Source organism: Aptenodytes patagonicus, chromosome 5 (assembly GCF_965638725.1).
Source record: "Aptenodytes patagonicus chromosome 5, bAptPat1.pri.cur, whole genome shotgun sequence".
In the NCBI taxonomy this organism is placed as follows: Eukaryota; Metazoa; Chordata; class Aves; order Sphenisciformes; family Spheniscidae; genus Aptenodytes; species Aptenodytes patagonicus.
The window spans coordinates 70,660,402-70,675,730 of record NC_134953.1 but is presented as its reverse complement, the minus strand read 5'-3'; the positions used below and the strand labels follow the sequence as shown (position 1 = coordinate 70,675,730).

At 35.6% G+C, this 15,329-nt stretch overlaps 1 protein-coding gene across 9 annotated transcripts in view; it reads left to right on the top strand.

The window, feature by feature from the left end:
- FUBP1 (far upstream element binding protein 1) overlaps positions 1-15,329 on the top strand; it is a 36,829-nt gene that overhangs the window by 11,075 nt on the left and 10,425 nt on the right. For 4 of the 9 annotated variants that reach the window (XM_076340450.1, XM_076340449.1, XM_076340447.1 and 1 more), the window contains 6 exons: positions 186-340; positions 432-511; positions 3,412-3,540; positions 4,215-4,289; positions 9,696-9,841; positions 12,348-12,395. In XM_076340450.1, the coding sequence (XP_076196565.1) occupies positions 186-340; positions 432-511; positions 3,412-3,540; positions 4,215-4,289; positions 9,696-9,841; positions 12,348-12,395 (633 nt within the window). Of the gene's footprint in view, positions 1-185; positions 341-431; positions 512-3,411; positions 3,541-4,214; positions 4,290-9,695; positions 9,842-10,215; positions 10,567-12,347; positions 14,979-15,329 lie in introns of those variants that run through there. The other 5 variants (XR_012995516.1, XM_076340445.1, XR_012995517.1 and 2 more) reach the window with 5 other exon arrangements.

The following is a 15,329-nucleotide window of genomic DNA, read 5'->3' as shown; positions in this document are numbered from 1 at the left end:
CGTTTAACTAGCCATAAGCCTAATTAATCTTCAGAAAGACTGTTTTCTCCAGGGAAATGTCTTAATTTGAAAACAGTCAAACCTTTTAGATTATATTCTTAAAGTGTTCAGATTTATGCTTCTAACCTGCTGAAAAATGGAGAACTTCAAGGTTTATTTTCATCTGTGTGCTACTCTTGTTACAGGGTCCAGTAAATCCATTGGGTCCACCTGTTCCCCATGGACCCCATGGTGTTGTTCCTGGCCCACATGGACCTCCTGGGCCACCAGGTCCTGGGGCTCCCATGGGACCATATAACCCAGCTCCTTATAATCCAGGGCCTCCTGGCCCTGCACCTCAGTAAGTACTGCTTCAGCTAGCTTCCTTTTTTGTAGGGTGACCCTGGGACTGGCTTTCATTGTATATGTATGACTTGATTTTTTTTTTTTAGTGGTCCCCCAGCTCCATATGCTCCACAAGGATGGGGAAATGCTTATCCGCACTGGCAGCCACCAAATCCACCAGATCCAGGTAAGAAATGTCACAGTTTTGCTGTAGTGTGGATATACTTTGAGTATATCCATTTTGTCCTTAAAAGTATATACGTTTCACAGTTCATTTGTGTTACACTGGTAAATCTGAAAAAGCTCCTATTCTTCAGGCTTTTCTTTACTGATTGTCAGTTTACGTATGTTTTACACTTTCCACATGTTGCTTGTGAGATGTTGAAATTCAGTTGTTACAGTTGGAATATGCGTCTTTACTAAGCGTTACTGATTCTGCATCCCAATTTATGATACTTTTTTGCAAGACTCGGTTAACTGATTTTGAGCAAATCAGTTCATTTTTCTTACAATGGATGTTTTTACATAAAGCTCTTTAATGAGGATGTGGTTTTTTTCCCTAATAGTCAATGACTTTGCGTTTTATTTTAAACAGTGCCCCGTACAATCTCACTGATCCTGACTTTGCACAGTTCATGCTATATTGCATATCTCTACCTTTTGTTGACCTATGTGAGGATGGCTTCTCCGAGTGTGATATAAATGTATTATGTTCAGTCCTTTTTGAGGGATAAAAATTCTGTTGAGCTGCTGTTAATACAGTAAAACTAGTTAGGATTGTGTATTTTGAGCTTTTGCTTATAATGGTTTTGTATTTTCTTCTGAAACCCATCTTTGTAGAATCTGTTTCTTCTATTTCTGTTTATCTTTTTCAAGACCGGGAGTTTTTACTTAATTACAACTTCCTGAAGTTTTAGTATCCTGCTTTTCTTTAAGTTACATCCTTTGGTTGGACTAGAGCATAAGGGAAAACGGAACTGCAGTCACAGAAGGCGTGGTAAGGCTAGATGCTTGAGTCACTTGTACCTCATTTGTTTGAGGTAGAGCTTCTTCAGAACTTCAGCCAAAAGATCTCAATTTTATTTTTTGTTATAAATGGAATAAATATTTTCTGATAGCCACTGGTCCTGACACAAGTTCCCCTAGTGAAAAAGGGGAGGGCTTTGGAGGATGTTACAATATACAAGAGAGTTCTATTCATGTTCAAGTCTTTTATATATCCTTTCTTGGCAAAAAAACATCTCTGGTTTCATTTCCCTAATTTATAAAAGGTAGCTCTGTGTGCATTCAGTTTAGTATTTAAAAATGCCTGTTGACGTTATTTAAAAGTAGAATGATTCACAGTGACTTGACTTGAAGTCTCAGCATACCAAAAGTGTCATTTAATCCAAAACCACTGCCAAAATATTACAGCCTTTTTTCATACTACCTTTTCATTTTTTATAATTTATCTACATAAAGATCTGTAAGAAAAAGGCAAATACTCAACTTGATGTCATCTTGATGATGATTTTAAACCATTTTTTTGATAAATACTCCTCTTAAAAATCTAATGACGTTTTCTTATGTGCAGTTGAAGTTGGTGTTTTTTTTCGACTAGCATTTACTTGGATGAGTTTTGTACAGTTGTCCACTTAGTTGCTCATTTCAGTGTAACAAATGGGTTATTTTAGTATTTTTTTCAGAGGTGCTTTCTCCAGAACCATGCTTGCCTCTTGTCACGTGAAAGTGGAGCTAGTTACTACAGTCAGATTTCTTTGGAAATTTAATGAATCCCGCTCTGTGTTCTTCTATTCTAGAGAAGTAGCTACTAAGGGGAAGGAGGGGGGGAACCGAGCAATGTCTTATTTGCTATTTGCAGGTAACGTTAGAATATAGTACATATTAGTTTAAATCCACTATTGTTGATGGAAGCAGTATAATTTAAAAAGGAAACAGCGTGTTAACATTGTTTTCTGTATGCTGATACTACTGTGTGCTTTTTAAGTGGTTACATCTGACTTCAATGCTGAATGAAATACTGCAAGAAATTTGTTGTGGATTTCTTCTCCCTGAATGCCTTTTTCAGGAGATTTCTTCTTTCTCTTCCATTAGTCACTGCCTTACCTATTTTGTTTTGGGGGGAAATATACTTCCATTCCCATGTTCTAAAGTATCAGTTGTGTCAATGTCTTTACGTGAAGTTCTTTCCTCAGTTGGCCGCATTTATTTGTAGATATTTTTATTCTTCAAGGATGCAAATAATGTTGAAGGATGCTGGTTGTGTTATAGAACATTACATTCTCTAATAGTAGATTTGCAGTTTTTGTGAATTGCCAATCTGGTAATGTAATTAATCTCTGTGATTCAGCAAGAATAAGCCATTCCTAAAGGCTGTATGTGAAAAACAGAGAAATAAGGCTCTAGGAAGCAGCATCGTTGGCCTACCTAGATGTAGGTAAAAATAAGGGAAGCATGGAGATAGCTTCAGAAGATGCAAGTGTTGCTGCTATTTGTTATACTAAAAAGCTGTAAGTAAACAGTGATGCTTTATAACCATGTATGGGGATTCAGGTTCTTAAAATACTATGTCTCTCTGTATTTTACTGTTACCTTAAAAAGTTTAACTGACGAGCATTGCAAATACCTAGTAAGACTTGTATTCTTCTGTTTCAGAAATATGTATTTGGCATGCCTCCTCCGCCTCTTGCCAGTGTCATTAGTGTGAGGTTATAACAAAAGTAAAACCACTGAAATTGTTTGGTGCTCGAATGATTCATTGTTGCTACCGTTTAGTAACATGACTGTTTAATTAAACTTGAAAATCTGTTTCTGTTACCACATTTAAAAATTAATAAATGACATTGTAGTAGTAAGGGTTCTAGAATGATTTTATTTCATCAGTCTTATGAAAGTATGCTTTGTACAGTACACTTGTCTGAAACCTAATCGAAAGTTTGTGCTAGAAAGAAAAGATACTTACAGGATGGTTATTTGGTTTAGATGGTTTTTTCCGTGGAGGAAAATATGAGTGCTTAGGACAGGGTTAATTGAGGACAGCATTCCGTTCATACTACTTTTATAAATGCTTATGGTTTGTTTTCATAGGTAAGCCAGGAACAGATCCCAATTCAGCAGCATGGGCAGCTTACTATGCTCACTACTATCAGCAGCAAGCACAGCCACCACCTGCAGCCCCTCCTGGTGGACCGGCTACAACCCAAACTAATGGACAAGGTAGCTGTTTAGTAAAATGGATAAATTTCTCATTGCCGGGAGCGTAGATGCCCCGTTATTTTTTTATTATTGTTGTCATATATTGGGTAAATTTATTGTAAGGTAGCTGGCTTTTTTGGAAAACTTGCTTATAGCCTTCAACATTGCTTTTCTTAATTTCAGCCATAATAAGGGTAATGTATTTATCATGTAATATACTCCAAAGAGAATTTTGCTGTAACTTGGGCTGACTTAATTGCATCTACATAGTGCAGTCAGTCATAAGTAAAAGTGGAATGAGCCAAACCGTTGATTGTCATTTGCTTAAACAGTTGCATCACTTCCAGTGGTTTTAGGACAATTACAATTGTAGTATTTAGTTGTATTAGTATAATTGTTGTGCCTGGATGAGGCTTACTGCTTAAATTTTAAGTAGTATTTTGTACCATGAGTGGTGTCCATTTCCCGAATCTTGAAAACATACTGAAAACTTTAAATGATTCTTTGTTTCTTTGTGGTGTCTTTTACTACTTGTTTATATTTGTAGTAGCTTGTACCACATGGGTTTATAGTGTCAGATTTGAGTGATGTTATTTGGGATTGTCACTGAAAAATTCAGCTGATTATTTGTAAACTGTTCTATGTATAAAACAAAATCCAGTAGTTTTATTTTGACTATTTTTAATGTAATTCAGGAGATCAGCCAAATCCAGCACCAGCAGGGCAGGTTGACTATACCAAGGCCTGGGAGGAGTACTACAAAAAAATGGGTATGTGTGCTTGGTTTTTTCTGTTGTTGCATAGTAGAATGTTTTAGGAGACTTGCATATCTCGTTTGAGATGGGCTTTTTTTACCCCCCCAAAAAAAATGCACAATCCGTGTGTCTTCTGAACCATATACTGCTGGAAGCCCTGAACCCTGCAGAAAAACAGACTTAAAAATTTGTGTTGTGTTTAAGGCATTTACTTGTACTCATGCTAGTAATTAGCTTTGCAAAAATACTTCATACCTAATGAGATGTCTATATTTGATCATTGGGAAACAACTTCTTTTAAATACTTCAATCTGAGTATTTTTAAGTATATTTTTAAAGTATATTTCATAAGTTATGGAGTTCAACTTTGATCTACTTTATGAAGCTGTTGTTTGTCGTCTTTGGTAGTTGTTTGCTAATGCTCTTAAGATTACAGATTTTTTTTTTCTTGTAACTTGCTTTCTGTGTTCCAGGTTATTAAAGCATTGTAACTAGCTTTCATTTATATCGTGCCCTCTTTAAAATAGTATTTGCTTTGCAGCACTTAAGAGCTGTGTTTAAACTGCAGGTTATATTTTGTTGCTAGCTTTTTCCAAATATTTTGTTTGAGCTGACTTAACAAGCAAATACATTTCAGTTTTATAAGTTGATGATTTCATCATTTACTGATTAAGGAAAGAATATGTGGTCTTGATGCACTGGCAGAAGGTGGTGCTATCTTTTAAATAATGAGAATGTCTTGCAGGTCAGTGTTTTGTCCACAGTGTCCTTCCATGGATATTGTGGTTGATGTCGATTTGTATACTGAGGACTAGTGGGCTTATAAATGCCAGTGCTTTCCATGGTATCTGTTTGACCAGACATACAGTAGCATCTAGTTTGGATTTCTTGTTTGTTTGGGTGGGTGGGAGGGTTTGGTGAGGTTTTTTTGCCCTCTTCCAACTGCACCCAATTTTCTCATGGAAAAGCATTTGAGTTAAGATTAATAGCATGTTTAATTCCTCTTACCAGCCTTCTACCAGATTGATCTCAAATTATTTGCCAAGACATAACTTACCTTTATTCTTCTTTATTTTGGCACAGCATAAGTGATGAAATGAAACAGAAAATATGTAATGATGATTTACTTCAAGAATAGTGTGTCAGACTAAGAAAATTGCAACAGAACTCCCAAACACATTTTTAAGATGTGATGGGCCTTTCCATTTTTCCTCTTCCTGTTTCATTTAACTACTTTTTTTTCCATTTACTGTCTCTGTTAGTTCAGCTCACATTCTTCGATGCAAAGTTGTGGGTTTTTTTCACTGCCTTTTTAAGAATAATGTAATTCGTTGGCAGGGGCTCTGCCATCTTTCTCATTTGCTATCTGGAAAGCAAAGTCTGGGTTGCGCTAGCCTTGCGTTTGCTCTAATTAAATAATAGCTAGTTATAAAGTGTTGGGATAGAGTTTCTGGGAGCAAGTCCAGAGAGAAGTGTGAACCCAAAAAAGATAGACGTTGGGAGATGTAAAGAATTGCTCTTAAAATGCAAAATTAAAAAATCCCAAGACAACAATCAAAGAAGAGGGAAAACAGAAGGGCAGTTTTGATCTTCATTTCTTTTTCTAGTTCAAAGTGAATTCTTTGCCTGAAGGAGCACTCTTGATGTCTGGACCTGTATAACTTGATTGTGTAAATAATGAGAACTTTTTGCTTCTTCAGCATGTTGAAAATCTTAACATCCGCTTAGAAAAGAGGAAGAACTGACTGAGTGAGGTTGAAGGGCGGAGAATTCACCTAGAGTTGATTTAGTGCTAAATGGAGGTGTTTTTCCCCACCTCCTTAACAACAATGTTAAGTAGTAGATCTGATGAACAGGCAGGCTGTCCATCAGCAGGTTCATGTGGTCTCTGGGCTCTCAAATACAGCTATTACTGTATGTGCTTTCTACAGTACTGTAATGCTTCTGTCCCTATTAACTTGTGCAAAAAGGGGAAGGTAGGAATTACAAGTCACTCAGTCTTCAAGGACTCTCAGATTTTTCACAGCATGAATAATTACACAAACAGCTGTTTTGGAGAACTGGTCTGAAACTTGGGACTTGCTGAGCCCAAGCAGCTTTATTTTTGCTGCTGAAGAAAGCTACTTTGATAATCCATGGGGCAAGCTTATGAGGGTGACAGTACTGAGCTGAACAAGTTGGATGTGTTACTGCAATTGGTACTCTGGATTTTCTCATACTTTAAGTATGAGCGATCTGAAAACTCTAAAGCACTCCTGAATACTCCCATCAAAACCATAATACAGTTTTCCAAAGTGGCTTCCTACTGGTGCAGTATGACTCGGCTAATGACAGAGAACACTTTCCTATTTTTTTCAGTGTATAGAACAGTGACTTGAAAATAACCTGTTTTCCAACTCACAAATGTAGTGGCAAAGTCCATCTCCTTTTTCAGACTCTTGTTTTGGTCAGGGACTGTTGCTTTGAGTAGCAAATACAATTAAAAATAAGACTGAAAAGCTAGTAAAATTACTCACGCACACTGGTAAGTTACTGTACATGGATCTTGTAGGTGACCCAAACCATCTGTTTGCTTGATACCCTACTTCATAAATTCAGGAAGTTTTAAATTTCCCTTGAGTATTAGCAGGTCACAAGACAGTAGTTTAGCTTTTGAAGACACAGATGCTATTATCTTGAATTGGAGACATAGTATTTTTATTCTTTCCTACAAGGGCTGAAATAAAGATTTGCGTAACTGGGCCCTAAAAATCTCCCAAGGATAACAGTTCCATCTAAACAAGAAGTCATATTTCGATAAATGATCTATATGTCACCATAGGAGTTCGTAAATTTATCATTTAAAGTCATTCTAGTATATTGTGGGCTTGATTTTTAGTTAAGGGATTCCATAATAAAGTAGTGGAACTGTTCTTCAATGATTCCACAGCATTGTAGCGGGAAGGAGGACAAAGAACAGGTTTTTTCTCTTGTTAGAATCACCTTTGATTTGAGTAGTAGAAGAACCGTAGAATCATCTGGCATTTTCTTTCTTAACCTTCCTTAATGGGACGGTATTCTGCGTTTCTTGTATTTCCTTTGTATGTAGTTTATCAATCTTGTTTATTAGTGTTCCAGTTGAATCTGGATATTAATAAGCATGTACTGTCAGTGCAGTTCTGTACACTGAAAAGAAGTTTCAACTAAACTGCTGAATTCCATGTGTAGGTTCAGAATTACTTGCAGTACTTAGTAGGAGAACGATGCAGCTAAAATACTTTGAATTTTTACTAACCTATTTCAGGACAGAAGGTCCTGTTTGACATCTTTGAGTAGATGTTAAATTTCCTATACTGCATTTATTATTTGAATTTCAACACTGCCTTGGGATAGTTGGCTGAACGTCAGAAGATTCTTGGGTCATATTACACAAAAAACGCCTTAGCTTTGACATTGAGTTGTGCTGACAGCTATGACATAGCTAAACGATTTGTAATTAGAATTATCTCATAAATTAATAGTGAACTTGCAAAAAGTGTATCCTGGGATAATTTGTAACCATACTGAAGATCATTTTGGTTAAAATAATTGATCAGAAGTGTAAATTGTAAGTTGTAGTAAATTATAATTATAAATTGTGATTTCAGCTCTTAAGATTTGAAGAAATTTAAGTAAGTTTTTCTAGGAAAACAATTGCTTTACTGTATAACCCAAAAAGTGATGGAGAGGTTTTTTTAATATATCTACAGTGTAAGTGGAAAAACCACGTAAGTTGTATACAGGGTTGGAAAATGGAAGATTGTATTTTGAAGACGTTCAGGATAGTGCTTTGCCAAATGTTCAGATTCTCTGCTCACACTTAATGTTTTTGAGAGGATTGGAAGAATACACACGTATGTAAGAGGAGTGTGGGTAGCTAGTATTCTTATGTGAATTTTCTGTGTAAAAGTATTTAGAAAACAAACCAAACCAACCTTCTGTCTGATACCCTAGAATACAGTTCATTAGAATCTTTGATACTCATGTTCCCCAGAAGGTTGCTCAGCGGTCTTGTATCCAAACAAAAGGTTAGGTGGTTTCAGGTAGGATTGAAACCTTTCAGCCCTCGTTGTGTGGAAGCTGCCCCTTTTTCTTGATGGCAGAACAGAAGATTACGTGCACATTGTACAGGGTGCAGGCTTGCATTTTGCTTGGATTTATTTGGTGTAGTGTGATTGGATGTGGTGTTTTGTTTTTTGGGTTTTTTTTTCCTAGTATCCTAGAAAAACTTGGAGGTGGTGAGTTTTTGATAGTATCCTAATTCTGACTGTAAAACTTTGATACGAAAAAAATAACCCTTTAAGAATGTGAATGTAGATCACAAAAATGTTGTATCACAGTAATAGTTGCTCTGTTTTAGAAGTTCGAGAAACTTAAAATGAAGCACTCCATATAAAACCCTTCTGTCTGTATGCATGCAAGTGTGAGGACAGATGGTTGGATAGAGAGTGTTGTTCTGCTTATAGTCAGGTACATTCTGCAGTAGTAACTGCAAAAGCACCTTTCAGATAAAAAATTGTGAAGAAGATAGTGGTAATAAGTGGAGTGTGTTTGATGTTTCTGAAATAAGAGAAGGGAAAAAGGAAGTAAAGATGTCTGCGACAAACCTTCCTTGGAAGAACAGCGTGACTGAGGTCCTAAAAAGTTGGCTGTAATTTTTTTTTTTTTTTTTTTTTTGATACACTGAAGAGTCCTTGTGTATTAGTCTATCGTCTTTATAGAGTTTTTAAGCTGCAAGTTGATTTTGTTGGAAGGACCGGTAGTTCTCAGCTGTCGGGGGGGGGGGGGGGGGGGGGGGGGGAGTGTGTGTGTGTACGTGTGTGTGTGTACATGCTGTTATTTCTAGAGGATCAGAACTAAAGCAAAAGTTGGAAGGAGAAGTTTCAGGACTATATTCTATGGTGGAGTAAATGTTTACAAAAATTAATGCTCTTTTTGAAAAATGTAATCTGCAATAACCTAGCAGTTGCATTAAGGAGCCCAAAATTGGGGGAGTGAACAAATTGGCATCTGGTAAATTAATTAATGCAGTCTGTACAATAAGATAAAGTCAGTCTAGGTGGATTACAAAAAGTAATCTCGCCTGTTGACCTGTATTTTAACTTAAATGCTACCGGTTGTTCAGGTCAGTTTAGGTCAGCAGGCTTTAAAGACTTTTGCTCTGAAACATGATTCAAGAGGTGGAAAAACTGTCCTTACGGTTCCTCAATTTTGCTTTACATGGGAATTGTTACATTAAAATAATAGGATGAGTGGTTAGGTAAAAAAAAGCAGCCGCACGATTATTGAAAAGCCTTGGAGGAATATTGCAAGAAGCTAGGGGATGTTTGTTAGGCAGTGAGATTTTGAAATTTTCTCATTTCTATTGCAGCAACAAAGCTATATAATCTTAATTACTTGTAGGTCAAGCAGTTCCTGCCCCTGCTGGGGCTCCGCCAGGTGGTCAGCCAGATTACAGCGCCGCATGGGCTGAGTACTACAGGCAACAGGCAGCATATTATGCCCAGACGAGTCCACAGGGAATGCCACAACATCCTCCAGCACCACAGGTATAAAGTTTTAAGTGGTTTTTTTGACTGGCTTCCATTTCAGTGGTTATAGATATTTTTTTGCATGTCTCCTGCTTTGTTACCTTTGGAGTATGCATCTTTTTTTATAGCGAAATAACTATCAGAATAATTAATACATGGCTTTGTTTACCTGATAACTTGAGTTCTGTATCTATCCATATGTTTGGTGATTATGGTTTTTTTTTAAAAAAAAGAAAAACTTTCTCCTCCCAGGGTTTTGAAAACCATGCAAGAAGCCACCACCATTTACATTAACCAATTTTTCCTTCTTAAAGGCTTCACTCCTGAGTTAGCTCAATTTAAAGGATTTTCTTTAACTTTTTGTGTATCTCTTATGTATCTCTTCTGCACAGGGCCAATAATAAGAAGTGGACAATACAGTATTTGCTTCATTGTGTGGGGGAAAAAACCTTTGTTAAATGTATGGATGCAGACGCCTTGATGAAGATCTTAATTTTGTTTGGTTAAAAAAATAGTGTTTTTGAAAATGTACAAAATATCTATCACTACTGATAGGAGGTAATATTTCTGTGTAGAAATGAAAAATGGTTTGTTTTTAGTATTAGTGTAGATGTACACATTCCAGCAAATGTATTTGCAATTATGTGGTCAATGCTTTGTGATATAAATGTACTTTTTCAATGTATACTTTATCACTTTTAAAATGCCTGTTTTGTGCTTTACAATAAATAATATGAAACCTCCTGTGTCGGTAAGTTGGATATGTGGGTACATAAAGAATTATAGGATTGATTTGCAACGCTGAATCAAGGTACCTGTACACAAATGAGATTTTTTTTTCCCCCCCCCCATGAAACCTTGTTGAGTTTAAAAACTTGTCGTTAGCATGTTTTTCCCCTCTTGCAGAATAGTTGTAGATGGAGGATCTCTTTCATTCATTGTATTTTGCTGCCTAGCACCAGTAATCTTGATACCTTAATTTTCTTTCTATTTGATTAAAATTGCATGTGTTTAAGAAGGTGATCTTTTGGCATACTTCCATTGCATTAACAGTGAAATTTCCTTTTATACATGACCACTGTTTCAGACCTGTGCAGCTGCTATAACAGATAACTTTTGTTCTTAATTGAATACTTCAAAACTGTTCCTGCATAACTATTTTACCGATTTTTCAGACTAGTTATAAAATTTATTTTAAGTGTAATGTGCTTAAGCCTTCAGTTTAAAGCAGTCCAAATTCAGTGTAGAAAAGTCAATGTGGTATGCATAGTAGTTACAAAAATTGCATCTGTCCTTAAAACGCTGTTTTGTTTGAGTGGTGGGGAGCGATTGAGAACTTCCTGCAGAGCAGATAACTTCTGTTTTTGTAAATACTCAAGTATTGAATCAATTGATTTTTTTTTTATATATACTTGAAACTTCTTATTGCTCTAATGCTCATACTAAAAATCTGATTCTCTTGAAATCCTATGTTTGCTCTTTGCATATTTATTGGCTCTTTGCGTATATTAGACTACATGCAATACAGTCTGTCTTGCCATTGTCTGTTGAAGTGCAGGTTTGATCCAGCCAGTATAGAACTAGCTCTATAGGGGTGAGGAGGACTGTGCTGTGTATCATCCTTGATTGTTCCTTCAAGGAGCATTGCACTGTAAGTACATCAGAATGACAAATTGATGAACTGCAACAGTATCTTTTTGTCAATGTTCCACATAATGAAAATGCCATACTTGTGTGACTATTATGTTGGAATACAGTGCTGATATCTTAGGAAATCATAATTGCTTCTTAATTCAGAAACATAGGTTTGCGTATATATATATACATACACATAATATGAGCTTGGTGGGTAAGTATTCCTGAAACGTTTAGCAATAGCTAAAGAAAATCATGTTTCTGTTTATCTGAGTAATAGTTCTTTTCATTAGTACTCCTGAGACAGCTGTATCATTCAGTGTTTTAAAGTATGCATATCATAACATTGAAGTCTTCGGAACCACTTGTTAGACAGAAGTTGTCTTTGTCTTCAGATAGTTTGCAGACATGTAGTGATGTAGGTATGTTTTAAATAATTCTATAACTGTTACTTGCTTTATATTTTGGAACACCATATTGTTGCTTTGAGAATAAATTTTTTTTAGGGTGGCTGCACAGAGAAGTAAAAGTTAAGGCTTGACAATTGAAGTAGTTTATTCAGGTAACTAGCAATGTATGTATTGTGCTGTAGAAATAGAAGGAATTATTTTTATCCCTTTTAAAATTAGGAATTATTCTGGTAGCTTAAAAAAGGCTAGGACAGTATTTGCTATCTTTAGTGTAGGGTATGAAGTTTAATAGTTCAGATATTTTGCATGGTATTTTGTAGATAACCTTATAGAATGGTGCATTTATTATGTACTAAACTGAGCAAAATTAAATTCACTGGATTCTTTATCATTCACAAAATGGAGGCTGTTGATTTTGATTCATTTAAGGTATAAAATCTTTATTAATTGCAAACAGTGCAATTATTTATACTTCACAGTGCCTTCCCAGACCTTCCACCTTAGGTTCTGCTGCAAAAAAGCAACAGGTAAGCACAACCTAAGGAAGTATATAAATTAATATATTTCAGTACATTAATGTTGTCCCTGTGAGATCTTTGTGGTTGTGTATTGAAAAGCAATCTGCTGCTTCCCCAAATGCATTGTTACTCACGGTTCCATTTCAGTGGAAAGTCTTTTAAGTTTTTAAACAACTGTTTATATTTCTAGGTAAATATGTTTTGGGTTTTTGTTGGGTTTTTTGGTTTTTGTTTTTGGTTTTGTTTTTTTTTTTAAGAAAAGATGAGTAGATTGCAGTAATTAAACTTTATCAGAATAAGTAATTTTTGTTATTTTTCCTCAAACAGCTAATTGTTGCAATTAAAGAATCAAAACCTTTAAAATATGCAGGAGTTGCTTTGGTTAGAAACGTCAACAGCCTTCACAAATGTTTTTTTATAATAGGGCACTATTCCCACTTAAACCCGTAAGACCTAAATATAGAGAATATGACTTGTTGTTATCACTGAACTTGATAACTTGTCTTACAGTTATAGTGTGTTAGTGGAATTTTTAGATAACTTAGTTTGCTTATTCATACTTGACATGGTAGGAAAACAGGTTCTGGAGTTTCAGAGATTAGTATGTTTTAACTGAAAAAGCATGTGCACCAATTAAATGTTAACAGTACAGCAAATAATATTTTATCTATATAGCAGTCAGTGTATCCTGTTTCTTGATACTTCAACTGAATTGCTGTATATTTTGATAGTTTAAAATGTTTGTATGTCTTACAGATGGTCTGGTACAGGTTTTTGTTTCTGGTTTTTGTTGCCTTTTTTTTTTTAGCTTAAAGTAAAGCAGCATCTATTTGGTTTTTTGTTGATTATTCTGTTTCTAAAATGTGCTGCTCCTCTTTCAAAAGTCCTGCTTATCTGTACATCAAAGAAAAATATTCAAAAATACTGCCTTCATTTTCACACACAGTGCTGAAGATGCTGCAAGCACCAAATCATAGCTCATAGAATCAGGTCCTGAGATAGTTACTACCAGTAAAGAGGAATCCTTTGAGTGTATGCCATTGGTGAGCCGATGAGCATGGACCATAGAAGGGCTCCATGTAGAAGGTAAAATTGGCAAAAACATAACAGATTTGAAATGTATCCCATACATAATGGTGTAGGGTATAATTTTTGTTTTGATCACTTTTCATTCTTTAAAGTATTATTTGTTTGACCATAAATGTTCCATAATCTGTTAAGTTTTTTAAACTGTGATTTAATAATATAAACCATCTATTTTAGTTTATATTCTTCTAAACAGCCAAGCTTAGATATATTTAATTTTTGAACTAAATTAATAGTTGTGCTTCAGTTTCTCAAGCCACTTAATATTTCATCTATAGTTTAATATGTAACTTCATTTTTGACGTGAGAAAAGGTTAGGTGTGTACCATTTGGATTTTGATACTGTGAATTTAGTGCTGGGGTGAGTCATTTGTTCACTTCCTTTTACATGATACTTCTTTCTTCAACTGTTGTTGTTAAAATATCTTAACAGTCTTTCAATTGTAAATTTAGCCAGTGGGAGGAGATAGAGAAGAAAAAGCCAGTTCATTGGAATGTTGCTAGTGTGTGGAAGATGAGATGTTCTTGTGTGTAGCATTTGAGGTGTATTGACTTCCAGCTTTCTCACTGCTGGGCTTACAGGCATGCTATTTTGTGCTAAGCATAGTGTTTCTTTTTCAACTCTGTCTCCAAACTCATAGTTCTTAGGAGAACAGAAAACAGATTATTGGAGTTATCCCGATCCAAAAAGATAACTGGACTTCCTTAGAAATGTAATGAACTTGTCCAAAAGGTGTCTTTAAATGTTTCCTGTCCGTCCCCCGTCCCCCCCCTTACAGTCCCACAAATTAAGTAGAATGTGAAGAGTATGAAAAGTTTAAAGAGGAAGCATAATGTTCAAAGTAGGAAAAGCATTTTCGTATCACTTTCTGCAACCTATACTTTAATAGGACATGAAATGAAATGCCAGGTGGATAATCTTCAGTCTAGCATGATCATAAGTCATCTATTTAAGTTGTCCAGGCAGACAGGATCATTATTCACTTGCACAGCCTATCTTGAAATATTTCATCTTTTTACTAGTGGTATTTTATTGGATGGTAGAAACTGTTTCTCCCCTGTTCTCTTCCAAAGTAATTTTTAAGTTTTCCATTGCATGCTGAAAGCTTTTTATTTTGCTTTTTTCTCGAAGCGGGGGGAGGAAGGGAGGACTGGGCTTTTCAGAAAGCATACAGTTGACAGGATTCCCTCTTCCCTAGTAATAGCTTATAAAACTCTTATGTATGCACAAATATTTCTTTTGCGTGCATGTGAAATGCCTTTTCGTCCTGAGAAAAGTGTTCTCTGCAGAAACTACCCGTGTGTAAAAAGAAGATTGGCTTTAAAAGGCAACTGTGATGGGAACAGTGTCTTAGGGAGATGCAGCTTGGACTTGAGGTAAATTGAATGCTTTACAAAAATGTGGTTTTGAGCTTGCATTGACATTGTATGTAATATGGGTACACGTTAACTGTATAATGTTTTTTGTATGGTTTTTCTCAATAAATGTAAACTGATGGATAATAATAGCAATGTTTTTGTCTTTTTTATGCTCCTATCCCTGCCTTCGTTAGTTTAAAATAACAGCTTCAGAGGAAAGATATTGCAGCAACTAGTAGTTCTGTGAATGAACATCACCCACATGAAATGAAGTAAAATATATTTATATGGCTATTAGGATAAATACTCATTCAAAACATCATGCAGCTTATTACCATTTTTTTCAAGATGTTTCTGAATTTGTAACTATTTTATTGAGGCAAAAGAGTGACTTCCAGTAGGTAACTGTACAAAGAGCAGTCAGCAGATTCAACCATGGGATTTCTTTTTGAAATGACTGCATAAATCTAATTTGCTGCAGCTTACCTTGTCTTTATG